Source organism: Enhydra lutris, unplaced genomic scaffold, assembly GCF_002288905.1.
Source record: "Enhydra lutris kenyoni isolate GAN:26980312 unplaced genomic scaffold, ASM228890v2 scaffoldscaffold10, whole genome shotgun sequence".
Lineage (NCBI taxonomy): Eukaryota > Metazoa > Chordata > Mammalia > Carnivora > Mustelidae > Enhydra > Enhydra lutris.
In genome coordinates, this window is record NW_019154094.1 from 40,516,232 (window position 1) to 40,542,457 (window position 26,226).

At 45.7% G+C, this 26,226-nt stretch overlaps 1 protein-coding gene and 1 pseudogene across 7 annotated transcripts in view; both read left to right on the forward strand.

Annotated features, from left to right (window-relative positions):
* Positions 1–1,081: 1,081 nt before the first annotated feature.
* Positions 1,082–26,226, forward strand: part of LOC111143809 (myotubularin related protein 14) — a 47,714-nt gene continuing 22,569 nt past the window's right edge. For 5 of the 7 annotated variants that reach the window (XM_022497707.1, XM_022497711.1, XM_022497710.1 and 2 more), the window contains exons 1-9: positions 1,082–1,362; positions 3,116–3,264; positions 8,452–8,560; positions 16,473–16,548; positions 16,851–16,911; positions 18,393–18,515; positions 19,808–19,881; positions 24,570–24,640; positions 25,260–25,334. In XM_022497707.1, the coding sequence (XP_022353415.1) occupies positions 1,207–1,362; positions 3,116–3,264; positions 8,452–8,560; positions 16,473–16,548; positions 16,851–16,911; positions 18,393–18,515; positions 19,808–19,881; positions 24,570–24,640; positions 25,260–25,334 (894 nt within the window). In that variant the 5' untranslated portion in view covers positions 1,082–1,206. The remainder of the gene's footprint in view (positions 1,363–3,115; positions 3,265–8,451; positions 8,561–16,472; positions 16,549–16,850; positions 16,912–18,392; positions 18,516–19,807; positions 19,882–24,569; positions 24,641–25,259; positions 25,335–26,226) is intronic. The other 2 variants (XM_022497708.1, XM_022497712.1) reach the window with 2 other exon arrangements.
* On the forward strand, positions 13,215–13,748 carry LOC111143910 (annotated as a pseudogene).

Below are 26,226 nucleotides of genomic sequence, written 5' to 3' on the forward strand. Positions count from 1 at the left end.
TGCTAGGCTCCATCAAGACTTAAAACCTAACCTAGTTGCAGTTTCAGCCTCTCCCAGGAGTGTAATTTTAAACCAATTATTTAGGAATTTCCTGATCAGCACTAGTGAGGTAATCTGCACTTCAATAAAAATCCCTGTTTCCCCTATGGAAAGGTAAACTAATGAATGATCCAGTCTTCTAACTGCCTTGTCTCACCTTCGCACCATAAAATCCTTCCATTTTGTACAGTTTTCCAAAGCTCCTTTCTATTTGCTACCTGGGATGCTGCTGGGTTCATGAACAGTTGATTAAAGTCAAATTTACTTGAATTTTCCTTAACACACCCAAACTGACTTAAAAAAAAATTAATAACACTACTAATCTTTTAAAGATAAATACTGAAATATTCACAGATGAAATAATGAGATTTGCTTTAAAATTATTTTACTGGCTGAGGTAAAGACTGATAGATTGGCGTATGTTGATTATTGTTGAAATTTACTAATGGATGCATGAGGGGGTCATTATACTATTCTCTCCACTTTTGTGAATTTTTGAAATGTTCCAATAACAAAAAAAGAAAAATATGGTGCTTTTCAATCACAGAATTTCTACAGAGTGATCACTCCCGTTTCCTTCTTTGATAACACAGGTTTACTACAGGAGTACTATAATCATAGGGATGTTGTAAGGAGCAGTGTAAAAAAAAGTGCCTTATGAAATGCTGTTTTATTTTTACTTACTATTATTACTATGATTGCCGACACTAATTAGTTGCCTCCAAGCGTTCCCTTCTTCTCTCCCCGTAATGGTTTATTCCACTCTTCCTCCGGTTATTTCCCATAGTTTCTTCCTCCTAGTTCCCTCACTAACACCCCTCCTGCAGCCCCAATGGTTTAGCCCGGCTTCCCCAGGGGAAACCCCGAGGGGCGGAGCAAGAGTTATCTGCGAGTGGCCCCGGCTCCCTCTCCCCGGACCATTTGGATCGCTCCACATTTGGGGGTGGGCCGGTAATCACGGGGCAGGGCGCGAATCCCGTGCTCCGATTGGTCAGGGCCGAAGTAAACATCCGGTAGGGTGGGGCGGGGCCGGAAGTGGAAAGGGAAGGCGGTGGCTGAGGCTGTTCCGGAGGTTCCGGACTCGGAGTCGGTACTCCAGGTGCCATGGGCAGGGCTGGAGCGCGCTGAGGGAGACTTCGGGTGCTGAAGGGGACGTGGGGTTGGTCCATGGCGGGTGCTAGGGCCGCTGCCGCCGCGTCGGCGGGGCCGTCGGCTTCTTCGGGCAACCCGCCGCCGCAGGAGCCGGGGCTCGGGGAGCTGCTAGAGGAGTTCTCCCGGACTCAGTACCGGGCCAAGGACTGCAGCGGGACGGGTGGCTCTAAGGTGAGTTTGGAGTTGAAATGAGCACAAAGAGAACTCCTTGGCTTGAAAAGTTACGGAAGAAAAGCGGAGATCAGGGGTCAGAGGAAGGAGAGAGGGAAGTTTCCAGGGTCCGGACCCAAAGAGTAAGGGTCGGGTTCAAGAACCGAAAAAGGAAGAACTAAGGTCCGAATGAGCCAAGGAAGGACGTCCTTTGGTTTGAGACAAGGCGTTTGGAGGTCAAGGATCAGAGCTGAGAGTCCATGTTCAGACAGTAGAGAGGGGAAGCTGAGAAGGGTTATTCCCGTGCATCAGGTTGTGGGTACAAAACCCTCCAGGTTGAGATGATTAAAAAAAAAAAAAAGGTCTAGAGAATTGCTCTAGGTCAGAAGTCAGAATGGAACCAAGACATGGACTGAGTGTGTTGCTTCCTTCTACAGCCTGAGTGTGACTTTAGACTAGGCCCATCTCTTTTCTTCCCCTACAGATTAGGAAAAGAGCCCGCACTCCCTCTATTCCTTTATCAAAAGCAGGTCTTAGTTCCCGTCAGTCTCCTTATTGCCACACCTGGAAGGCATCCAGCCTGGTAAGGCCATTCCCTAGGCACTGTTTGGCAGTCAAATGGGAATCTTGCAGATCCTCCTGTCTCTTATTCCCCATGTGCTTTGGCAGGTTTAGCATCAGACTTTCCAGTGGGATTCTTTTCCGTTCTGGGCCATGAAACTCTGGTTTGGCTCCAGGGGATACTTGCTGGAACATAACTGCAGTTGGCATCCTGCTACTCTCTGGAGTAACCTAGGGAAGACTTCAGTAATGATGGGATTTCCCCACTCTCCAAACAGCCAAGTGATTTTCAGATCTTAGCCTGAGGACCACTGTTTCGGCATTGTCTGGGATGCTTGTTAAAAATAAAGGTTCCTTGATCCCATCCAGTTCTACTGAGTCAGAATTTCTGAGGTTGGGAACCTGAAATTTGTATTTTTTAATAGGTTTCTTAATGATATTCATGCATCTTAAAATTTGAGAATTCCTAGTTTAAGCCACTATGAGTTTTTTCCTCTCCATTGGTCTTTTGAGTGGCTGTGCAGGGTTTGCTGAGCCCCTCTTCCATCTTACACCCCTGAAGATTAGGGTTGTCTTAAGTTTAGCTGACTTTCACTGTAGCCAGCTTTAAAGCCTCTCCAGGCTTCCTGATCTCTTGTAGATTTCTCAAGATATTACATGTCTTATGCCTTTTTTCTAGTGGACCTTTCCCTGAATTGTGAACTAAATACGAGCAATTTTAAGGGGCGTTCATCCTTTTATTTGATAAATAAATGGAGTGTGGGGAGACAGCCTTGTCTGCATCTTTTACCTTTTAGACACTAACTAGAGTGTCTGGGTATTTGTCTGTGACTAGAGAATGGGGAGTAATCTGGAGCCAGGGGAAGATAATGGATTAATGTTAGTTAAAGTAACCTAGAGCAAGAGTTCTTAATATTTTATGGATTGTGGACTGCCTTGAAAATCTCATGAAACTTGTAGCCCTTTCCTTCAAGTGCTTAACAGTTTCACTGCAACACTGAGGGGTTCAGAGACCTCCCAAAACATACTGCATATAGATTAATGAAGTACACATTTAGGGCCTGTGTCCTAGCAATGTGTCTCTTCCTAGCATTGCATAATAATCACAGAGGCCCATGTCATTGCCAGTGACCTCTGCAGGTCACGAACTGCCTAATTTTCATACTCAGAATCCCAGAATCTTCTTTATGCTCAGGTCTCCTCCTCTGTGCAGGTTGAGCGCATTGAGAAGAGATGTCTGGAGCTGTTTGGCCGAGACTACTGTTACAGTGTGATCCAAAATGTGAATGGGGATATCTGTGGCCACTACCCCCAGCACATCGTGTTCCTGGAGTATGAAAGTTCTGAGAAGGAGAAAGACACGTGAGCATCTTGTAACTAGAGTGTGCCTGTCTGGGGAGGCTCTGACAGCTCATCCCCAGAGTCAGGTAGTCTGCAACTGGGTGGGGAACTGGGTGGGGTAGACTCCTTTCCCCCAGGTGTGAAACCTTATCAGACTTTTTGTTTCATTCAGGGTTTGGTAAGTTAGATTGACAAAGTAGCCGGGCATAGAATGAGCAGTTGGAAGTCACTATCCTGGACTTCTGTTTCTCCCCCACCCTAGGGCTCACTGACCTAAGACAGCTTACTTTACACCTCACCATTCTGAACCATAGTGCCCTTTTTTAAGAGAGTGGGGTGGGAGCTATGCTGTGTTGTTGACATCTTAAGATCACCTAACCATTTATAGGGCTTAAGAGCCTGATGTCTGGAGTCAGACTGCTTTGAGTAACTTGGGCAAATTATGTAATCTCTTTGTCTTTTGGTTATCTCATTGGTCAGTCTCTGTCTCTGTTTAGAAAAGTGGCTAGTATAATTCCAGATGATAAGTGGGGCTATTACAAGCCTGGCATGGGTACTGTAAGATAGAAGTAAGAGCTACCATTTATGGAGGCCCTACTAAGGCCCAAGTACTTTTTCTCTGGGTAACAACAGGTCATATACGAGAATATATATGGATACAACTCAAAGGTAGTCAGTAAATGGTGGCAGTTGTTTGACACTAATAAATCATCACAGCACGGAGGCTCCAGGAGATGCTTTATGTTGATTTCAGAGTTTGTTCCCTTAGTCTCCATGCTTGCTGGTGATTTTAAGAGAATCCAGGAGCTGTGGTCCACAGTATCTGTGAAAGCACGGCCCTGTAGATGTGAGATTATGATGAGTGCAGCAGGCCCTCACAATTGAAGTGTGCCCATCGGGAACCAGCTAGAGATTCTGAATCTCTGGCTCCAGAGCCACTGAATCAAAATCACAGCCTAACACGATGCCCTAGTGATTCATATGTACATTAAGGTTTAAGAAGCGCTGCTACAGACAAACCAGGGAGAATGGTTAATTCTGCTTGGAGTGTGTGTGTTTAGGAAGAGCCTGTGGTAGAGGTCCTTTTCAGCTGGAACTGGAAGGATGAGTAGCAGTCCTGACATGTCCTAAAAGACCAGTTTGTATATGGTCTTGATCATTAGGCCAAGGAGTGTGGACTTGTGGGTGTCAGTGGTTTTATTGTGCTAGTATCCCCTGAGCATTCATTAAAATCACAGATCTTAGGACCGCTGAAGCAGAATTTCCAGAATCTACATTCTTAGAGAGCTCTCTAGATGAATCTTAACCTACACTATGGCCTGAGGACCACTGCTGTAGGCCACAGGGAGCCAGAGAAGGCTTTGAAGCAGAGGAATAACCAGATGAGAGGAGTGTAAGGACTAAGCCTTGGATACCTTATCTGTAAAATGTAATTTCTGGAAGTGTGCCATCTCATGAGGTTGTGGTGGGGTTCACTGAGAAAAGAAAGGAATTAGAAAAACAAATTGTATGCGGATCATAGAAATTATATCATATCCTCAATCATATAACTTAAGAACTCCTGGGATCTCTAACCCTAAAGATTTGGGGTTTGTTATACCTCCGTTATATATGGTTTCTAGCTCTTCCTGACTTCTTCCAAAATTAGGTAGACTCAACATCTGTAAGCCCTTAAATAAAGTTTCTGAAAAAGATCTCTTTTTCCTTGCCCTTCCCCTCCTCTCCACCCTCTTCAGTGCTGGCTGATGGTTTTACGTTGGTGCCCTGATGGCATTCTGATACTAAGCTCAGCTGTAGTTAAGATGGTGCTGCTTCAGCTAGACTATGAGTGAATCACCTGTGTTTTAGTGACAAAACAAAATCTGACTCAGTAGGTCTGGAGTGGGGCCCGAGCTTCTGCATTTTCTCACAAGCTCCCTGGTGCTGCCACCCCAACCCTGTAGTAGAAGTACATTAATGAACTCAGTCTTGGTTGCCTCACAGAAGCTTTTCCTGGAAGGAAACCAGCTCAGTGCTGATGCAGTCAAGCCCTTAAGGAAGGGGAAAGGAATGTTTGCCAAGGGCTTACCGTTTGGCGGGTGTTAGGGTTTCACACACTAGCTCCCTCAAGTCCTGCAACTAGCCAGTGAAGTAGGTGTTATCACTCCCAATGTACCAAAGAGAAAGTGAAAACCCAGGGAAATAACTTGCCTTTCCTGAAAATCACAGAAGTAGTAAGCAGGGTGGGTTTAAAATCCGAATCTTCCTCACTCTGCTCTGTGCACCTGTTTGTCTTTTCTTTCTGTCACTGTCACAGTTCTTCCACGAGCAGGATCACAGCTTCTAGGCCAGGGCCACAGTGGCATATTCGTCACCCTAGAGGAGTTATTGAACTTTTTTTTTTTTTTTTTTACTTTTTACTTCTTGTTAGGCCTTGAAGTAATTCTGAGTGGGCAGTGCCTTTCAGTTGAAGTGAAAGTAGTATATGCATGTGGGAAGAAACAGAACTTTTTGCTTCTTTACATGCCTGGCTTTGGTGTTAATAGGACACTAATTAGACCACATTACACAGGATAGAAGTGGATTCAGGAAGTGGTTTAGTTCTGTTAATCCACCCCCCAACCCCAGTTTAGCCCATCATCTGGCAATAGAAGTCTGAATATGGGGTCTCTGAACAGCCAAGACATGTGTTTGTTTATAAGCGTCCATTGAGCTGCTGCCATGTGGCAGGCCCCATGGATCCAGGTGGAAGCCCTACCAGATAGATGAAGTCCCTACCCTTAGGTCTTTTGGGTAATACAGACCAGTAAATAAGCAATGACCGTGTAACAAGAACCAGAATTACGGGAAGTACAGATGAGGCACTGGGGGATAATGGTTAAGTTCTGCACCCAATTCCAGCATAGGAGGGGTTGAGGGGTTCCCTCACATCACCAGTTCTCGGCCACCAGCGGGTGTCCTATGATTCAGCTCGATTCTGACACTGTCTATCCAGAGATAGCATCAGATTCCACAGGTTAAAAGCTCAGTCCAATAAGACAAACATAAATACACAAGCCTACGTTTATTCATTCAAATCTGAGTATCATGTGTCAGACATAGCTCAGTGCTTAGCACTGTAAGAAAAAGAGCCCAAGGCCAAGAGATAATAAAAATAAAAACAGGAACTACTAAGAATGGAAGCTGAATTGGTTCTCTGAGTAGGGGAACTAGCAAAATAAACCACCAACTAGCCTAACCAGCAGTATGCCTGCTGCCACATTAAAAGACTGCCCAGAGCCCCTAAGACAGAAATACTGACATGTTTTCCATCTTGGTTTTATGGAGTTTGCCGAATGGAAGCTCTCAGCCTGGGAGAATCAAACATAGTTTCAAGGCATTTAGAACTAGAGGGAGCTGCTGGCGTGACTAAGTGAGATCCTGTTGCAATCGATGATGCTGACCAGATCTGTGAAAATGGCCCGGGGCCACCAAAAGGGGAAAGGAAGAGTACTGTGGACAGTATTGTGTGCACTCTCTGTTTTTATTCTCCTGGCATCTAAGTCGAATTAGGAGATTATTTTGTACCGAGGTGTCTTTATTTCATGGAGAAACTGAGTGAGGGGAAATGGCAGAACTTGGTGTTCAGTGAGCCATGGACTTTCTAGGGCATGGCTAGGTGGCCAGTGCCACTCTATAGGCACCTTGAAGAGGCACTCCAGCCTCTTCCAAGTTTGCCATTCTTCCTGTCTTAAAAAAAAGAAAAAAAATTGACTACAAAAGTAACATCTTAAATCAGACCTTTCAGAAAAATATACCATGGAAAGTGTAAGTTCTGTTTTTTATCCCCTTGTTCTCTTTCCAGATTTAGCAAACTGTTGGCCCAGGTTTTTATTTGAAAATCTCTTTTTAACTTCAATTTCAGCTCCCCACTTGATAGTAATTATATTTTTAGTAACTGTGGCTTATGAATGTATCTATAAAGACTACTAAGAAATCAATATTTTTCAAAGACTTTATTAATCCCAACAGCATCCAGGTAGACTTTTTTTTTTTTTAATTTATTTATTTATTTGACAGAGATCACAAGTAGGCAGAGAGGCAGGTAGAGAGAGAGGGGGAAGCAGGCTTCCTGCTGAGCAGAGAGCCAGATGCGGGGCTCCATCCAGCACCCTGAGATCATGACCTGAGCTAAAGGCAGAGGCTTAACCCATTGAGCCACCCAGGTGCCCCAGCATCCAGGTAGACTTAAAAAGTTACCACAGATGTGTAGGAGTTGCTGAACGTACTCATTTAGAAACAATTATTTATATGCATTTCCTGTGCAAGAACACATGGATGCCTAGAAGGATTATGATGTAGAAGAAATTAAATGCCCTGTAAGACTTGACCTGGAAGCTCAACCTTATAAGGAGGGAACATGAACATCTTCCCTCTCTTCTACTCATTTAATCTACATAGTTTCCCACCCTTTTAACTTTCCTGCCTCTCCTTTCTCATGCAACCAGAACCTCTGCCTGGCTGATTTGGGGCATTTTGCTCAGGACTGGTAGGTGAGTCTATAAGAAAAGCCACTGTATTTAGGGTATACTGATTTGATTATGGCTTTGACTTGCTGGAGCTCATCTCTAAACCTGACTCTTTCATGTTCTGGAAGCTCTCTTACCAAACCCAGTGCAGTAACTACTATATTTCTCCATGTCATGAATAGCTGCTTTTTTACCTCCTTTGCTCCAGCATTCCCTGCCCTATTTGCTGTTTGGACTGTTAAAGATAGTTGGAATGTTGATGAAATATCAGAAGCTTATCACTTTCTTCTTAGCCGGCTCCCTGCAAGATCACAAAAATGGCCCTATGATTTCCATACGGTCCCCAGGGCACCTATCGTCTTACTCCAGGAGTAAAAAATGTACACTCCAGACATAGTCAGCATCCAGTTTGCTATGTATATTTCTGTATTTTACATACCATGTCTTCAAAGTAGCTCACTTGCTTTTTCATTTTAAGGATTCTAAAATCAGGATGACTTAAATTTTATTACCTATAATAGAGCATTTTTTTTCTTTTCCTGAAAAGCTTAACATATCCATGATCTAGAATTTAGGGATTAAAGCATTTCCTAAATTTCAAATGAGTATTCACGCACACATCTGTAGACCTCTCATGGGGTTTTTGTGAACACACGCACACACATATATACAAAATGCCCACTTAAAAGCCAGCCTGACCTGCCTCTTGTCTGTGCCTTAGGTTTCAGAGCACTGTGCAGGTGAGCAAGCTGCAAGACCTCGTCAACCGTAGCAAGACGGCCAGGTGCAGAGGACGGTTTGTCTGTCCAGTGATCCTGTTCAAGGGCAAGGTAAGAATATACCATAGCCTCACACTCCCTGAGACCCTCTTCTGGGGTAATTGACTTAATGCGAAGTGTGTGGTCATCTTGTTCTTGGCATTTGCCAGCCAAGTGTTGGGTGATTACTGGGTGCCTGGTGCTGTGCAAAGTAAAAAAACAGACCAGTTCTTATACCACCTTTCAGGGGAGTCTCTCCCCTTCCAGGGGATAGTCACACCGGAGTACCCCACCCTGTGTGTGTGTGTGTGTGTGTGTGTGTGTGTGTGTGTGTTTTAAGATTATTTATTTATTTGTCAGAGACAGAGAGCAAGCGAGCACAAGCAGGGGGACTGGCAGGCAGAGGGAGAGGCAAGCTCCCTGCTGAGCAAGGATCCTGATGCAGGGCTCTATTCCAGGACCCTGGCATCATGACCTGAGCTGAAGGCAGATGCTTAAACTGAGCCACTCAGGGGTCCCACCCAGCCCTGTGTTCTGGAGCCAGTCTGCCTACGTTCAGATCCTGGCCCTGTTACTTCCTGCCTATACAAGGCCTCAGTGTCCTTCTCTATAAAATGGGAATAATAATCATGCCTACATCAAAGGTTTATGAACTAGATTAGATCAAGTAATTTAATACATTATTGTTTGTTCATTCTTTCAGTCTTATAATTTACTAAGTGTTTACTGAATGTGTATTATGTTTCAGGCCTTAAGTAGGCCTCCTACATCAGTGTGTAGACAAAAATCCTTACCTTCATGGAGTTGATACTCTAGTGACATTCGTTAATTTGGCTCCCCAGCATGGTCTCATTTACCTATCTTTTTATAATCCTTTGATGTAACTGATGTTCCCATTTTGCAGATGAAACAAAGTAAATAAATTTCCAAATTTACCAAAAGAGCTGGGATTTGAACTGAACCTGGAATTCCTTCAGGCTACTACACTGAAAGATAGGGTCCTCCAGTGTGGTGTAAGAGGAGCTTGGACAACAGTGTGGAGTGACTCACCAGTGGCCTAATTAAGTCAGCAGGCCATGGCTTGAGAACACTGGAGGAAAAACAGAACGCTCACTGGCAGATGGGGGAGGGTGTTCCTAGCAGGTGGTGCAGCATGAGAAAAGGCATGGAGACAGGAACCAGAGGGGCCAGGACACCTCCCTGGCTGGTGTGGAAGGTGTGTGCCAGGCCAGAGAATGGAAGGGATTGATGACAGGAAGCCGAATGCTGACCAAGGTGCTTGCATTTGCCAGTAGAGCAGTGTGATTTTTGAGCAGGGAAATACAGGAGGAAAGTAGCTTTTTCAGGAGGATTAGTCTGTGAGGAGCAGATGAAAGTAGGGAGAGCCTGGAGAATGGGAGGGGAGCAGATGCGGTCTCTCTCTTTGGTTGGCAGGTACACGAGCACGTGTGCTGCAGCCCCAGTAACATGCAGAATCCAGCTGTGGTTACCCAGTGTGGGTGGTCGAGTGTCCGGGCAGTAAGAAGGAGAGATATGAGGCTTGCCCCTTTTTGCCTTTCTTTCTATAAAATGGGATAAGGGCAAATGTGAAAGGGGAGTTAGGAAAGGGGACTTGAATGAAGGCTTCCTTGGAGAGGTTGATTGTAGGGAAGAGTTTATATGGAAGTTCCTGTAGCTGATCATCTTACAGCTTTTCTTTTTTTTTCTTTTTTCTTTTTTTTAAAGATTTTATTTATTTATCTGACAGACAGAGATCACAAGTAGGCAGAGAGGCAGGCAGAGAGAGGATGAAGCAGGCTCCATGCTGAGCAGAGAGCCCAATGTGGGGCTTGATCCCAGGACCTTTCGGCAGAGGCTTCAAACCCACTGAGCCACCCAGGCGCCCCATCTTACAGCTTTTCTTTTCCCTTCCCACTTTGGAAAGTTTTCGTGTTTCTGCAAGTTATTGGAACTCCAGTTTAAAGACCACTGCTCTGTGGAGCATAGTGCTTGTCACTAGAAATTATATAGGTAATACTCAAATCAGTATTTGCCCAAGTGTGTTCCATAGAACAGTAGTTTTTTTTTTTAATTTTTGTTTTTTTATTCATGACAAATTCATGTTTGTTTAGAAACATGTAAAAATCAGAAAACATACAGAAATAAAAATAACATCAAAAATAAAATTAATTCTGTCATACATAGAACAGTAGTTTTAAGGATACACTTGTGTAAAGCATTCCCTGTCCATGAATGAGAAATTCTGCGTACCTGAGTTGGCCTGACCACAGGCTCCACTTTCATAAAGTCCATTGGTACATGTACATTGATCTAACAAAGGCTCTGGAACGTCTTAGAGCAGAGACACCTGTGTAGCTTTGTCAGGTCCACTGTTTCTCCTTTGTCTGTACACTACGAGTAGGGAACTTTCCTGAATGTGTTTGAGAAGGGCCACACTGAAGAGCTGAACAAGTGGGGTTGCTAAATGGCAGATTGTGTACTTACAGACTAGGCAGGCCTGTGAGAAAGGAGCCCTAAGCCACTTGATGTTCGAGGAAGACCAGTGAGTTAGAATTATTCTGAGGAGTCCTTGGCATTCATAAATGTTTATGAGGGCTTTCCCATTAATCCTGCTTTCTTCTCCTTTTACACCTTCTTGTCCAGGCAGCATGATACCATTTCATACCTTTTGGCTTCCCCTGGCACAATCAGTGTTCACTCACTTTTTACCTCCCTACATGTGCTTCATTCTAATTGTGTGTTTGATGTCTGCCATTTCCTCTCTGCCCTAATCCTAATCCCTTTGAGGACAGGGGCCTTGTCTGACTGTTATCCTGCCAGCACCTAGCAAAGTACCCACCCGGCTTAGAAGTGGAAACTCAGTTCCTGCTTTTGGATAAAGCAGTAATGGGCCCTGTGCTAGTGTCTGGGGTGACAGAGATGAATAAGGCGGTCCTTGTCCTCAAGGAGCTCAGTGAGTGGCAGACAAGTAAACAGGCAACAGAGAAGGAGATTAGAAAAGGTGGGAGAATGTGTTGTGTTTTGAAATGGGGATCTCATCCTTAGATGTGTGGCACACGGCAGGCACTTGGTAACTAGTGCGGTGATAGCAGTGTGAATTACCAATACTTCAGAGGCAATACCTCTGCTAGGTTGGGGAAGGCAGGTGTGTTAGGAAATGCTTGCTTCCTTAAAAACTCAGTTCAATATGGCTAGTGCGACTGGGGAACTATATGTTTGATGTTATTGCAGTTAATTATAGCTGTAACAATGTGGAATTTTTTTGTTAAACACAGGGCTACTTTTTTTCCCCTTTAAATGCTAAAAGTAAAAGGGCACCTGGCTGGCTCAGTCAGTATAACATGTGGTTCTTGACTTCAGGGTCATGAGTTCGAGCCCCACATTGGGCATAGAGATTACTTAATTTTAAAAATCTTTTTTAATCAGTAAAAAAAAAAAAAAAAAGGCTAAAAGTAAACCATTCTAGTTGAGATGATGTGCTGAAAGTGTAAAATACAGATAGAATTTTTTTTTAATTTATATTTTTTGTTGAAGTGTAGTGAGGACTAATTATGTTGAGCACCTTTTCTTTCTTTTTTTTTTTTTAAGATTTTATTTATTTATTTGACAGAGATAGATCACAAGTAGGCATGGAGGCAGGCAGAGAGAGAGAGAGAGAGGGAAGCAGGCTCCCTGCTGAGCAGAGAGCCGGATTCGGGACTCAATCCCAGGACCCTGAGATCATGACCTGAGCTGAAGGCAGCAGCTTAACCCACTGAGCCACCCAGGTGCCCCAAATACAGATAGAATTTTAAAAATTTAGTACAAAAAAAGTTAAATATTAATGATTTTTAAAGTGATTATATGTTGGCATAATATTTGGGATATAATTGGGTTAAATAAAATATATTATCAAAATTCTTTAAAAACTCAGTTCAAGCATTTAAGGGTAAGGTGTTCTCCTCTGCCATTTTCTCCCCCAACACTTGTATTTAGCTTTCAGATGATTAAAATTGGGACAGGTCATCTTTCTTTTTTTCCTCCCTTAAGAGATGGGGAGTAAAGGTCTGCCACTTTTATTGGTGTGTCCAAGTTGGTTACTAGATAGGCAAATCCTACAGAGCAGTAGTCCTCATGCAGAAGTAGAGGCCACTCACAATTAGATAAATGGAGAGCATTCACAGTGCATCCTGCTTTCTCAGTCAAGAGCTAAGCTTAAAGAAAGAAATGATGGGGTTCTGGTTTAGAGCCATGAGGCTAAGGAGCAGGTCTCTTGGAGTTCAAGTCTGTAGTACAGTAGAGCTTCTGCCAGGTACTGCCTGAGGACCTTCCTTCAGAGGAGGCTAGTGCCTTACTTGGGGAATTAGCCAGCTTGCCCTTTTCAGTCTCATGAGTCCTCTGGGCCCATGTCTTGCTGCCTGACTTACCAAAAAGGCAAGGATGGATCTAAGGAATTTGGGAGGACTGGGACAGAAAGAAGTATCTGAACCTAGGAAAGAGTTCAAGAAACAGTCTCAGAATCAGGAGCCAAAGACAATGTGTATCTCTGCTCTGAAAAGATTTAACTAACTAACTAACTAACTAACTAAATAAATAAATGCAAAGAGTGAGAGTTGGTGTTAGCAACTTAGATGATGGGGATGGGTGGGCATGATAACACACGCCAGTCAAACTCAAACAAGCTTTCCCACATGGCTGCTGAAGATGGCGGAGGGGCAGGTCCCTTGTTCAATGGCAGAGGCTATCTTCCAGGCTGCTGGGCGGCCATCGTGGCCAACTAAGTATGGCGAGGCTTGAAGTCATGTGCTGTGAGGGCATCAACATATCTGGCAGTTTCTACAGAAACAAGTTGAAGTCGCTGGCCTTTTCTCTTCAAGCGGGTGCACGTCAACCCATTCTGTGGCACCTACTGCTTCTGAGTGCCCTGCCGCATCTTTTGGTGGACAGTGCGAGGCCTCCTGTCCCCTCAAGACCCAGTAAGGCCGGCTGTCCTGGACCGCCTCAAGGGATCCTGCCACCTTATGACAAGAAAAAGCAGGTGGTGGTTTTTCCCTGCTCCCAAGGTTGTATCGGAAGCCTACACTAAAGTTTGCTTGGTTGGAAGTACCGGACAGTAGCAGCCACCATGGAGGACAAGAGGAAGGAGAAGGCCGAGATCCATTACTCGAAGAAAAAGCCACTCCTGAGGCTATGGAAACCGGCTGAAAAGAACCTGAAGAAGAAAATTGACAAATGCATAGAAGTCTTCAAGACCCAGGGACTACTGGTCTTGTCCCAATAAAATTGATTGTTTATTTCAGGGGTTGGGGGACCTCAAAACAAGCTGATGCACCCCTATTGTCTTGCTGTCAGAAATCAGACTTCCCCACTTAACATCAGAGTTTCTCAGGTGCTATCCCTGGGGATTGACACTTCCCTGCTACAGTTTTCTACTTCCCTGCTCCCCATTCCTGGGATGGTTCCCTTAGAGCAGCTCTTAACAGGGGCTTGAGGTGGGCCCCTGGATGGACTTGGGAGAGTCCAGGAACCTCTAAAATGTAAGTTAACTGTGGTGCATACATTTTTTTTCTGGAGATAGTTGATCATTTTCATCAGCTTTTCAAAATGCTTTTGGACCCAGAAAAAATTAAGCAGCTCCCACCAGAGTGCATCCTTCTCAGGTCAGCAGGAATCCCAGCCCACATCCTACATCACAGACTGCTGGGACAACCTTCCCACAAATCTCTTCTTGTCCCCAGCCCTGAAAAAATATCACACCCTGCCTTAGGTTGTATGGAGGTTCCTTTTCTATTATCCGCCCCCTCCCCCAGGCTGTCATTACTTCAAGAGAGCTAGAAGGTGACCTGGTGATGCCCACTCACATCCCTTTCCTGTAGCAACAAAACCTTGTTTCTCTTATTATCTAACAGAGAAGAAAAAGAAGGCCTCAGGCAGTATTTTGTACTCTTTCAGGGACCTGCTTTACATTGCTGGTCTGGGTGGCCCATTGAGAAATGAACTTCACCCCTCTCTGTCATGCAGCTGCCCTTCTCTTTAATAAAAACTCACAGCCACCTCACTGCCATCCCTAGCCTTTAGCTAAACTCTGGGTTAGTTGGCCTACCCATTACCACCTATCTCCTCCCATGCCCCCAACCCTACTGGAGCTCATCACAGTTTAAAGATACAGTCTTGGGCACCTGGGTGGCTCAGTGGATTAACCCGCTGCCTTCTGCTCAGGTCATGATCTCAGGGTCCTGGGATCGAGTCCTGCATCGGGCTCTCTGCTCAGCAGGGTGCCTGCTTCCCTCTCTCTCTCTCTCTGCCTGCCTCTCCGTCTACTTGTGATCTCTCTCTGTCAAATAAATAAATAAAAAATCTTTAAAAAAATAAAATAAAGATACAGTCTTTAAAAAAAAAAAGATACAGTCTTTTTTTTTTTTTTTAAAGATTATTTATTTATTTATTTGACAGAGAGAGAGAGAGAGAGAGAGAGATCACAAATAGGCAGGCAGACAGAGCTGGGGGAAGCAGGCTCCCCTCTGAGCAGAGAGCCCGATGAGGGTCTCGATCCCAGGACCCCGAGATCGTGACCTGAGCCGAAGGCAGAGGCTCAACCCACTGAGCCACCCAGACGCCCCTAAAGGTACAGTCTTAAAATTAGATTTTGAAGTTCAGTCCAGGGGCGCCTGGGTGGCTCAGAGGGTTAAACCTCTGCCTTCGGCTCAGGTCATGATCTCAGGGTCTTGGGATCGAGCCCCACATCGGGCTCTCTGCTCAGCAAGGAGCCTGCTTCCTCCTCTCTCTCTGCCTGCCTCTCTGCCTACTTGTGATCTCTGTCTGTCAAATTAAAAACAAAACAAAACAAAAAAAACACTGAAGTTCAGTCCAGTTGCCTGGTTTCTAGGATTCTAGCTCTCAAAGTGATCTTTAAGTAATGAGGCAAAGAGTGAAAAAAAAAAAAAAAAGCTCAGTTACAACTACAGCATTTCCTTGTTGAGGAGAGAGATGTAATTTCTTCAAAACCAAACCAAACCAAACCCAAACATTTCTTCCTTAATTGACTCTCCTGCTTCCGAGGTTGCTCATCCCAGTGCTGAACAGTTCCAAATGATGATTAACACAGGCTTTGGAGGTAGATGGGTCTAGATCAAATTCCAGCTTACCCCTCCTTGTCTGACCTTACATATCATGTCACCTCCCTGTGCCTTCTGTGAAGTGGCAGCGGTGCATGCCACCTGCCACATCTACCTCATGGGCTCGCTGAGAATTCACTGAGAAGGTAGTGTAAATGTTTCAGTGCCATGCCCAGAACACACACATAGTAACATCAAATCCTACACACATACACATGTGACAGCCCCTCAGTCTGACTGGTACTCTTCGTAGCATTCTGGTGCCTCTTGTTTGGGAGAGATGCTCCCTCGACAGGGTGTAGATTAATCTGCGGAGTCCTGGGCGTTTCTTCAACTGTGCACACTTAAGAAAATCATCTTGGCCATTGACCAGAGGGTACAAACTTGAGGATCTCCTGTACAGCAGAGTGATTATAGTTATTAATATTGTATTCTGTGCTTGAAAGTTGCAAAGAGAGATGATCTTAAATGTTTTTACCACATGAAAGAAATGATAGGGGCACCTGGGTGGCTTAGTGGGTTAAAGCCTCTGCCTTTGGCTCAGGTCATGATCCCAGGGTCCTGGGATCAAGCCCTGCATCGGACTCCCTGCTCAGCGGGGAGCCTGCTTCCCCTCCTGTCTCTCTGCCTGCCTCTCTGCCTACTTGTGATCTCTGTCTGTCAAGTAAATAAATTTAAAAATCTTAAAAAAAAAATAATTGTGTGACATGATAGAGCTGTTAGCTAACGCAATGGTGGTAATGATTTTACAATCTATAAGTGTATCAAATCAGCATTTTGTAAACCTTAAACTTAGACATTTGTATGTCAGTTATATCTCAATAAAGCTGGGAAAAACAAGAACACAAAAAAACGCAGAAAAGCATCTGAAAATGCTGTTTTTCTCCCAGCACATTTGCAGGTCGGCTACCCTGGCTGGATGGGGGGAGCTGTATGGACGCACTGGCTACAACTATATTTTCTCAGGTGAATATTGAGCTACCTCCTCTGACTAAGAACAAGAGCCCAGATACAGAGAATAGCTACCCACGCTGCAGTGGCATAGGTAGAGAGTATGAGCAATCTGGGGGGAGACCGGGACCGTCTCTTCATCACTCAAGGAGGTGCTGGGGTAAAGAAGACTGCCAGGCACCCGGGACATCTGATGCCAAAGAGAGGAGGGCTGCCCTTGGGGGTGGTGTCAGAGTGGGGTGGGAAGAGCCTGGTCAGGAAGCCCTGGGGGTGGAGCCCTGTGCAACAGCCTTGGTGCTGACAGGTTTCTCTGGCAGGGGGTGCAGATGATGCCTGGGCAGATTCAGAGGACATCACCGAGGAGGACTGCGCTCTTCGGTCAGTGCCAGATTGTTATGGATCTGGGCTTGTATGGGGGTGGGGTATCTGACCAGTGTTGGGCATTTTCATACTATGTTCGTCAGTGGTCCAGGTGAGTGCTTTGGCTCCTTTCCTTCCACTGCTAACTCCATGTCCCGGAAATAGGGTCATTAAGGTCCATCCCATAACTTCTCACCAGAGCTGATTTTAATGGCTGGCTAAGCAATCTCTCTCCCTCCTGGGCAATCTCCCAGCCCCAGGGTCAGCAGGTCTGAGACAGGGCTCAGACGTCTGTTTGTGTGTTCAAGCCCTGTTGGTTACAGGGAGTGACCAGGATGCTGGCAGCCAGCCTGCTGGGTGTCACACAGCACACCTGGTACCAAGGCACAAGGCAAGGGCTGTAGTCCCCATGGGGAGACCGAGAGACTATAGATGTTATACAATTCATCAAGTTGTCATTGATGCCATAATAGAACTTGATACAGAGAAGTATTTTAGGCCCCTTAAAGGGAGGAAATGGGTTGGTTCACACTCTTCTACCTCCTTTCCAAATGTTTTTAGAAAATGACCTCCTAGGATATTTTGGAAAAGCTCCTTTGGATGGTCTGTACGGCGCAAAGTCTTTAACAGGTGTCAGGCATCTCTGGAATGCACACAAGCACCCTAGTAAGATCAGTTGCCCAAAATCATGGTTTGGTGCATGAAAAGGCATCTCACTATGCCCAGTTCTGTCTGTTAGTTCCGAGAGCTGCAGCCCTGGCTTGTGCTCAAGAACGTTTGGCTCTTCCCCTGAGATCAGACAACCTCTGCCTCAGCCAGGCCATGTTCCATAGCATGCACTGTTCTTGGCGAGGAGACTGCTGTGGACAGCAAAGCAGTGGGCATTGAAAAATTAACGGTGACTGTGTATTCGTTCTGCTTTTGCCTTTATCTGTATGACTAGACAGCCTGGGGGGATTTGGAAAAATTTTATCTCCTTGCTTCTTAGACCTGCTAAGTAGAGGGAATTCACTTGCTAGTATTTCATGATCAGTTGCTAAAATAGCTCTAAAAAGTCCATCTCCAAACAAGCATTTCACTCTCTTATATTATGAGCAAATCATGTGGCTAAAAATGGTCAGAAGTGGGAAAAAGTGGGGGTGGAGGGAGATAAACTCTAATGGAAGCTCAGAGACTCTATCAGCCACCAGCTTGCTGCTTTTTAGAACTCAGATTATCTAGTCTTCGGGCTTAATGTCAAGCAGTGCCAAAAAGCTCTTTCCCAGTTCCCGGCTGCAAATTGCTCCTCTTTGAAATATGTCCCAGAGAGCAGGGTAATCTCTAGAAAGTCACCTTCCCTGAAGGCAGCTGTCCTGTCTCGGCCCTCCGCCCACCTTACAGAGAAGGGAAACAGAAGTTCTTGCCAATGACATCGATACTTCCTTGAACACGTTCCCTACCCCACAAACTTCTCTGAATGAATGTGCAGTATAGCTTCTCCCTTCGGCTCTTTGTTTCAGAAGTTCCGACACACATCTTTTTGATAAGGTCAGAGGCTATGACATCAAGCTGCTTCGGTACCTGTCCGTCAAATACATCTGTGACCTGATGGTGGAGAACAAGAAGGTGAAGTTTGGCATGAAGTAAGTACAGGCCACTTACTGTGAAATAGGCAGAGGTGATACGTTCACCACTCTTCAGGTCAGTGATGGTATATAACAGTTACCAAGGGCTTGCTACATGCCAGGCCTCGTGCTGAGGGCTTTCTGTACATCTTCTAGCTGTATCTTCAAACATTCTTGCAAGGTAGGTTCTACTGTGCCCCTCTTGCAAAGGAGAAACTAAAGCACGGAGAAATTAAGTAACTTGCTCAAAGTCATGGAGATAAGTAACTGAGGGGCCATGAGTCTCTAACCTGTGCTCTGCTGCCTCCTCCTCTTAGATGTTCTTGAAGGTTCATCCCTTGGCTCCAGGTTCTGTACCATGTCTGGTAGATTAGAGTCTCCTTCAAGTAGAACAACAAAAACAGAAATCAGTATATATATACCCAATTTTTACTTTACATATGGACCAGATCTTGATATTTGATAAGGCAAAATTTGAAAATAATGGAAGCTGGGTTGAGGGGATGAGATTGTAGAAGTTCCCCCCCCAAATTTTTAAATTTTTTCATAATATTGGCTTTATTTATGCTGAGATTGTCTTAGAAAATAAGGCATACTGTGGCCTTACAGCTCAGCTGTGTGTAGATACCTGAATATTCCCTTCTCTCTTCTTCCCTTCATCTATCAGAATGTCCTAAGTCTTTCCCTTTCAGATGCCATTTGTCCACCCTGTTTAGGAGTGTCCTCAGTGAATATTGGAGAAGACAGTAGAGGCGACAGTCCCCCTGAAGCCTCCTTTGGACAGTGTCTCAGTTACTTGCTGTCGTGTCATTCCACCCTCTGGGTTGGGGTGGTTGTGCTGCCTTCATTTGTGGGACTTAGCAGGAAGGTTGTTATGGGTGCCGCAGAATTGGAGGGTAACCTCTCTTGCTTGGTAAGTTAGAATAGGGGGCAGAGAAGTTACATTTCTTTTCTTTTTTTAAGATTTTATTTATTCACTTGACAGAGATCACAAGTAGGCAGAGAGGCAAGCAGAGAGAGAGGAGAAAGCAGGCTCCCTGTGGAGCAGAGAGCCCGATGTGGGGCTTGATCCCAGGACCCTGAGATCGTGACCTGAGCCGAATGCAGAGGTGTAACCCACTGAGCCACCCAGGCGCCCCCGAGAAGTTACATTTCTTAATTGTTCAAAGTTAGCACTGCTGAAGGGAATCATTCCTAGTTCTGAAGACTAGTTTCTTTAGCAAGAGGTTCATTTTACGTTGTTGTAATACTCATTGGGGAATGGTGCATATGTGTTGTGATGCCATAACACATTGTGTCCTGTCTTGTAGTGTAACCTCCTCCGAGAAGGTGGACAAAGCCCAGCGCTATGCCGACTTCACTCTCCTCTCCATCCCGTATCCAGGTAGGGAGCTTTTTTCAGGGTCTAGTCTAGTGACAGGTTTCCTAGGACTGGGGGCTCTCAAGAGGCCATCTATACTTAGGTACATAGGTATCCTAGAGCTTTCCTGGGGATCTTATGTTTTGTGTTGTCTTGTTTTAAAGATTTATTTATTTTTTTTTTAAAGATTTTATTTATTTGACAGAGAGAAATCACAAGTAGGCAGAGGGGCAGGCAGAGAGAGAGGAGGAAGCAGGCTCCCCGCGGAGCAGAGAGCCTGACGCGGGGCTCGATCCCAGGACCCCGAGATCACGACCCGAGCCGAAGGCAGAGGCTTCAACCCACTGAGCCACCCAGGCGCCCCAAAGATTTATTTCTTTGAGAGAGAGAGAGGGAGAGAGAGGGAAACTAAGCAGACTCCTTGCTGAGCACTGAGCCCAACATGGGTCTCAATCTCATGACCCTGAGATCCAGACCTGAGCTGAGACCAGGAGTCAGACACTTAACCGACTGAGACCCCGGCACCACTCTGTGCCACCATCTGCCCTCTCCCCCAGCGCCACCCCCTGACAGAGGATCTTATGCTGATCAGCATAGGACACCATGGTTCTCAGTTTTAAGCTTTCACACTTAGGGTAGGACACTGTCCTGGAAGGCACTTTCTATTTGGGGTCCAGGGATTAACTCCTGGCTCAGGTACTACTACTACTACAACCCTGAGCAAGTTACTTCACCTCTCCAAGCCTCAGCTTTTCTCAGGTGTCATTTGGAACTTGGAAAGGCTTAAACTCAAGGTTTTGTTGTGAAGCGTAGATGGGATCATGTTTGTGAAAGTACTCTGTGCAGGTAAAATACTATTTTAGCATAAAACATTACTGGCTACTCTGTGTCAGCAACTAATGATGTTGCGCTGGCCTTTGTGGTTGTGAACCTTTGAATGTCTGTCTTGGGGTGATCAAGTTATTTATGGAAATTGCCCTAAGTGAGGCCCTAGGTGATGAAGAACATAACTGCTGTGTCCCCAGTTGTATGCCGTTGGTGACCTCACCATGTTGTAAACACTTTGGTGTACACAGAGCTAGCTGCATTTGTCTCTGGTGCCCTGATATGTGTGAGACCTGTGGCCAGGGCAGTACTGAATGTACTGGATAGTGCATTAGTCCAGTTGGTGACATTGAAGCTTTCTGACAATACCTGCTTGTTCAGCAAGGGAGGCCAGAAGAGCCCTAATGTCAGCACAAGACTTTGTCAACAGACAGCAGGAAGTGTTCTCTCTCTCCTTGACATCTCTCTTCTGCTTCTCAGCATCAGCATCTGGCTTCCATCCTGTGCTGGACCTTGTCCTCTCATATTGGGGCCACAGAGCTAATAGCAAAAGCTGGCCACTGACGACAGGTTGTTGTACAGCTGGGTCTTCTCATTAGAACTACAGAGTTATCAGTGCCTGGCAGGAGGGGGTATCCTCCCCATTGTGAGCTGGTGGTATTCAAACCGTGACCGTTGATAGCTCGGCACTCTTACCATAGTGGCCTCTCCTGGAGTCTCTCTTCACTCCTCTCTGCCAGCTTAGTGGTTAGTGCCATATAGAGCAGGGCACGAGTCTCAGCCTTATAGTTCTGTGTGTCTTTGAACAAGCACCTCAACCCCATCTCGCACTGGCTTCATCCTCCATGAAAATGAAGATAATGGTGCTTATTTCAAGGAAAAGTCCCAGATTTATCCCTAACACATGCTCAGTAAACACTAGGCTAAATGATGTGTACACAGGGAGGAAAGGCTCAGGGAAGTTCCTCTTTTCTGAAAGCTGCTGGGGCAGAGGCAAACCATGATGATGCTGCTGTGGGCTTGACAGTCTCAGAGCCACATTGTGACAGAAGTGTCCCTCCCCACGATGCCCCTGACCCCCCTCCTACCCACAGATTGTCTGTGCTGGAGCAGTTAGATAGCTCTAAAACTGATTTTCAGACCCAGCTCCCAACTCCCAGGAGATGTTTTGGGGGTCTGCAGGCCGAAGTACTCTGCTGAACAAGAAGAGTCAGTGCTGTGTGAGGAACCACGCATCGCTTTCTTTGTTTATATTTAGGTTTTAAGTAGAGCTTGGTTTAGAAAAAATAGTTTTGCTAGAAGTTTGCATACCACTGCTCCAGAACTGTAGCACCGTATCCTTTCTGCTGTAGTGTGGCAACTTGCCAGAAGACTCCCCAAATCTTAACACCCATTGACCCCGTGATGCAGCAGGCCTTAATGCAGCCAATGTGGGGCTGAAGATGTTCATCATGATGTCTGTTCATACTAGCAGAACATGAGAAGAAGCATTCTCATTAGTCAGAATGGCGATTACATAGTCATAGAAAAATGCTTAGACTTTTTGATAGAGAAAGATGCTTAAGATGTGAAGCAGGACACAGAATTGTATAGTACAATGTCAATGTCAACAATGTAAGGGAAAAAATGCTTTCACAAAAGGGCCAGCAGGAAATAGCCAAAATGGTAAGATGCTACAACCTGTGAATTTTTTTCCCTGTTCTTCCCAAGGTTTCTATGTACTACATCTGATAGTTGTGTGTGTGTGTGTGTGTGTGTGTGTGTGTGTTAGTGGGAGGGAAATCAATAGGATTCAAATCAATAGAAACCATAAAGCCAGAGGTGGGGAGATGCTATCACACATCCAGGTAAGGGGATGGGAGAGGCACTTTTTACCTGCTATGCTTATGTTCTTGAATTTCTTTACAAGTCTGGATTACTTCTTCTCAAGGAAAAGAAACAGTTCGCATTACTGAAACCCCAGTCATGAGCTGCGCTTTGTAGCTGTTCATGGCATCTCAGCTGAGTCCTCTGAAGACCGTGAGGCCAGCTAGGCGCTCTGATGCTCTCAGTTCTAACTCTGTCAGATGAACTTGGATTTGGACTGGCCCTTGACCCAGAGAAGTGTTCTGGGAGCACTTCCTTCAGCATACCAAAATAGCCGAAGACTCAGCTGCACAAGTCTGATTGGTTTTTTCCTTGAGCCAGTGGCTGTTTTCACCCCCGCTTTTGGTCCTATCCCTCTTGTCTCTCAGTGGGTTCAGGAGCCTGTTCAGGTAATGAATGTCAGGCATTTCCCTGGGTACTGAATTTATTTTAAGTCTGTCCATTTCTCCCAAGAAATTGCCTCTGCATCACAGGCTGGCCGGAGCTCAGCCCCGAGCCTTCAGTGTTGATTTGAGCACGTCGAGTTTGGGAAAAAAAACAGTCCTTCAAAGGAGCTCTGATCAGTAATTGGTGGCTTTCCTAAATCTGGACTCATAAGCCCAGGGCCTCTGTCTGATATTTGTATTTCTTCTTTCTGCCAGAGGGGCACCCTAGAATAGACTGGAGTGTTAGAGCTGAGGATGGTTTCCTGACTTCTCAGTCTGCAGTGAGGCCTTGAGGGATTAGAGGCAGAAGTGTGTGTGGAATGGAAGCCCAGGATATAGGACTTGGGCTAAATTTTCCAGACCTTCTTCTCCAAAGGAACCTTTCCTATCTTCCCTGGGGTGGCCTCACACAGGAGGGGAGGGTGGCCTAAGAGTAGCTGGGGAAGTTTTCATGTGAATTTTTTTGGCCTGTGGCCCCCTCTCCAGAATTCCAATAGCCGTTTATTGCCATTGGGTGGGGACCTCACCAGACTTGGACCTGTGGCCAAAGGCATGTGGCCTCCAAAGTTTGTATTGGTTCTGGTTGAGGAAGTGAGAATAACTTCAAGAAGCTACATTGAAGTGCCTTCTCCCACTCTTAAGGTCACAGCAGCCCCAGTATGCTCCCCGTGCTATGGTGGATGAGCGAGCCTCATTGTCTGTGAGCCAAGCAGTTGACTATAAGCAGCAGTGCTGGCCGTGTGGGCCCTTCCTGCAGCAGCAGCAGAATGGTACAGTCAACACCACCATTATTTATAACACTAATGGCTATCATTTGAAAGCCATCTGTACCTGTGCTTGCTAGTGTTTTATATGTATTGTTTCATTTTTAACCATTTCATAAATGAGAAAATCAAGGCTTAGGGAAGTTACACCACCTGCTTGCAGTCACAGAGCTAAGTGAAAGGCTGAGATTTGAAGCCGAGAATGTTGCTGAAACCCTTTCTCTCCACAGTTCCTCTCTGTATTCCTGAGGGCCTACTCTGGCAGAGTTTCTTACAGTTTTTCTAGAGAATGAGACAGGAAAGGCCCTCTCAGCGAGGTCTTTTGGAGATGGACATGTCTCTTGAGCACCTGTCATGTTTCAGGCACTGTCTATGATCTTTTCCACTATGTCACCAGAGGCCTGCGAGGTTGGTGGTAGGAGGGAAAATGATCCTCGGTTACTAGGGAGGTGGCTGAGAAAAGTGCTGTTGACACTCAGATTGTAAACCATGCTTTGTTTGCTGGCCGTTGGCACTTCAGGGACAGGTAGGACAAAGGACCTGAAATCAGGGAGAAGTGACCAGTATCCACTGAGCCCAGATGGAGAAGGATACAGAGAGGTCTGCAGGCTGACAGTACCTTATCAGGAAGGCTTGTAACTGGAAACCGAAGGAGCACTAGCTCTTGCCTGTCCGTGCCGGTCCACAACCGTGTCAGCTGTGGTCACATATGGGGCCCACCAGTACGGAAAAGCTTATGACTTGGTAGCTACTTTGGTCCTTTAGCACCCAGAGGCATCTCAGGAAACTGGGCTAGCAAAGGTGATGTCTTAACTCTGCCCTTCTTTTCCAGGCTGTGAATTTTTCAAGGAATATAAGGATCGGGATTACATGGCTGAAGGGCTCATTTTTAACTGGAAGCAGGTATGAGCAGTAACAATCATCAACTTGGGTCTTAACATTTCTTTGCAAAGGGAGGGCATGGAGAACAGCTTGCAGTCTTTTGGGGGAAAACAACTACCTTTTCCTTTCTCTTCTCTGCCATGGATGAGTATCATTATTTTCCCTCCCTCTTGTCTTTGTATGTACATGTTGAAGTTCTCATATATGCTTTCCTCTCCCCTTTTAATTTATCCCTTTCTTCAAAGGTTTTTTTTTTTTTCAGGGACAGGATAGGAAATATCCTTCCTCTCTGCTCTACCATCTGCGTAAAAAGTGGGACCAGCATTCTGTTCCTTTCCCAGTCGGCAGAAGCCGGCCACGGGAGCCTGCTGGATGCTGACTATAGATTCATCATGTCTGTTTTGGCAGCAAACACTAGAATGGCCCACTGGAAAACTCCACTTGGAAGCAGTGTCTAGTCCCTTTGATTTTAAAACTGTCCCTCCTAGGGCAGCATATGTTTCTGGCCCAGAGAAGGCAAGCACTGTGGAGGGATGTCATGCCTGCCTTTGGTAGCCACAGCTTCAGGGTTATGACCTGCCTGTCACCATGGCTTCTCCTGGTGGCCTCTTGCATCTCACAAGTGTCTTTCTACCCTCAGGACTATGTCGATGCCCCACTGAGCATCCCTGATTTCCTGACTTCCTCTCTGAACATTGACTGGAGCCAATATCAGGTAAGGGGCCTGACTGGAGCAGGGCAGGATAAGGGAGGGGGATGGAGGGGATCCCTGATGCCTGCCCCAGAAGTCCTTCATGCAGAACTTCATGCAGAAGGTCCGGCTGGTGCCCTCTGACCTCTCACACACAGCCTAGGAAAGAAGGAGCTGCTTATCCATTTAGCTCTCTCCCGATTTGCTCTTGGCCCAGAAAATCAAAGCTTTCTGATCATGACTCACTCAAAGATTTACGTCCACCAGCAGCTTCTGTTTCCAGAAGACCTCATGGAGTCTGTTTTTCCAGCTCTGGGCTTTAGTGACTTTTTTCATTTTTCCTTTTAAATGCATGTTCTGCCAGAGGAAGTGCAGAGCTGTCTGACCTCGTTTGATTATAGAAACTTTAAAATTATTTCTGTTGTGCTCCTCTCCCCTCTCCCCATGGAAGGGGCCCCAGTCTTAAGCATGTTTAGCCCAGTGTAGAAACCTAAAGGCCATCAGCAGTTTTCTCGTCACTTGCCTCAGTCAGGACTAGTAGCCTTGCTCTCCCCACTGCCTTCTCCATGTCTGTTCCTTCTGCCTGACTGCCACTTCTCACCTCATCTTATCTGGCTGCCACACTGCCTTTAGGATTCGGCTCCGATGTACACTCTAGGAAGACTACTCCAGTGTACCTCCCTTCCCCTCTCTCCAGAGGGTTGGATGCCTATATCTGCATTCCCATTGACCCTGGGCATATCTGTCATGGAATTTTCCACTGATTTGTAGTCACTGATGTAGAGATCTGCTTTTCCATCTCTGGTAGACTGAGCTCCCAGAGGATGGGGAACCATGGCTTGGGCATCCTCAGCACAGAAACTGGCACGGAGCCTAGAGCCAGACAGGCCAAGCCAGTGCCTACCTAGGAAACGAT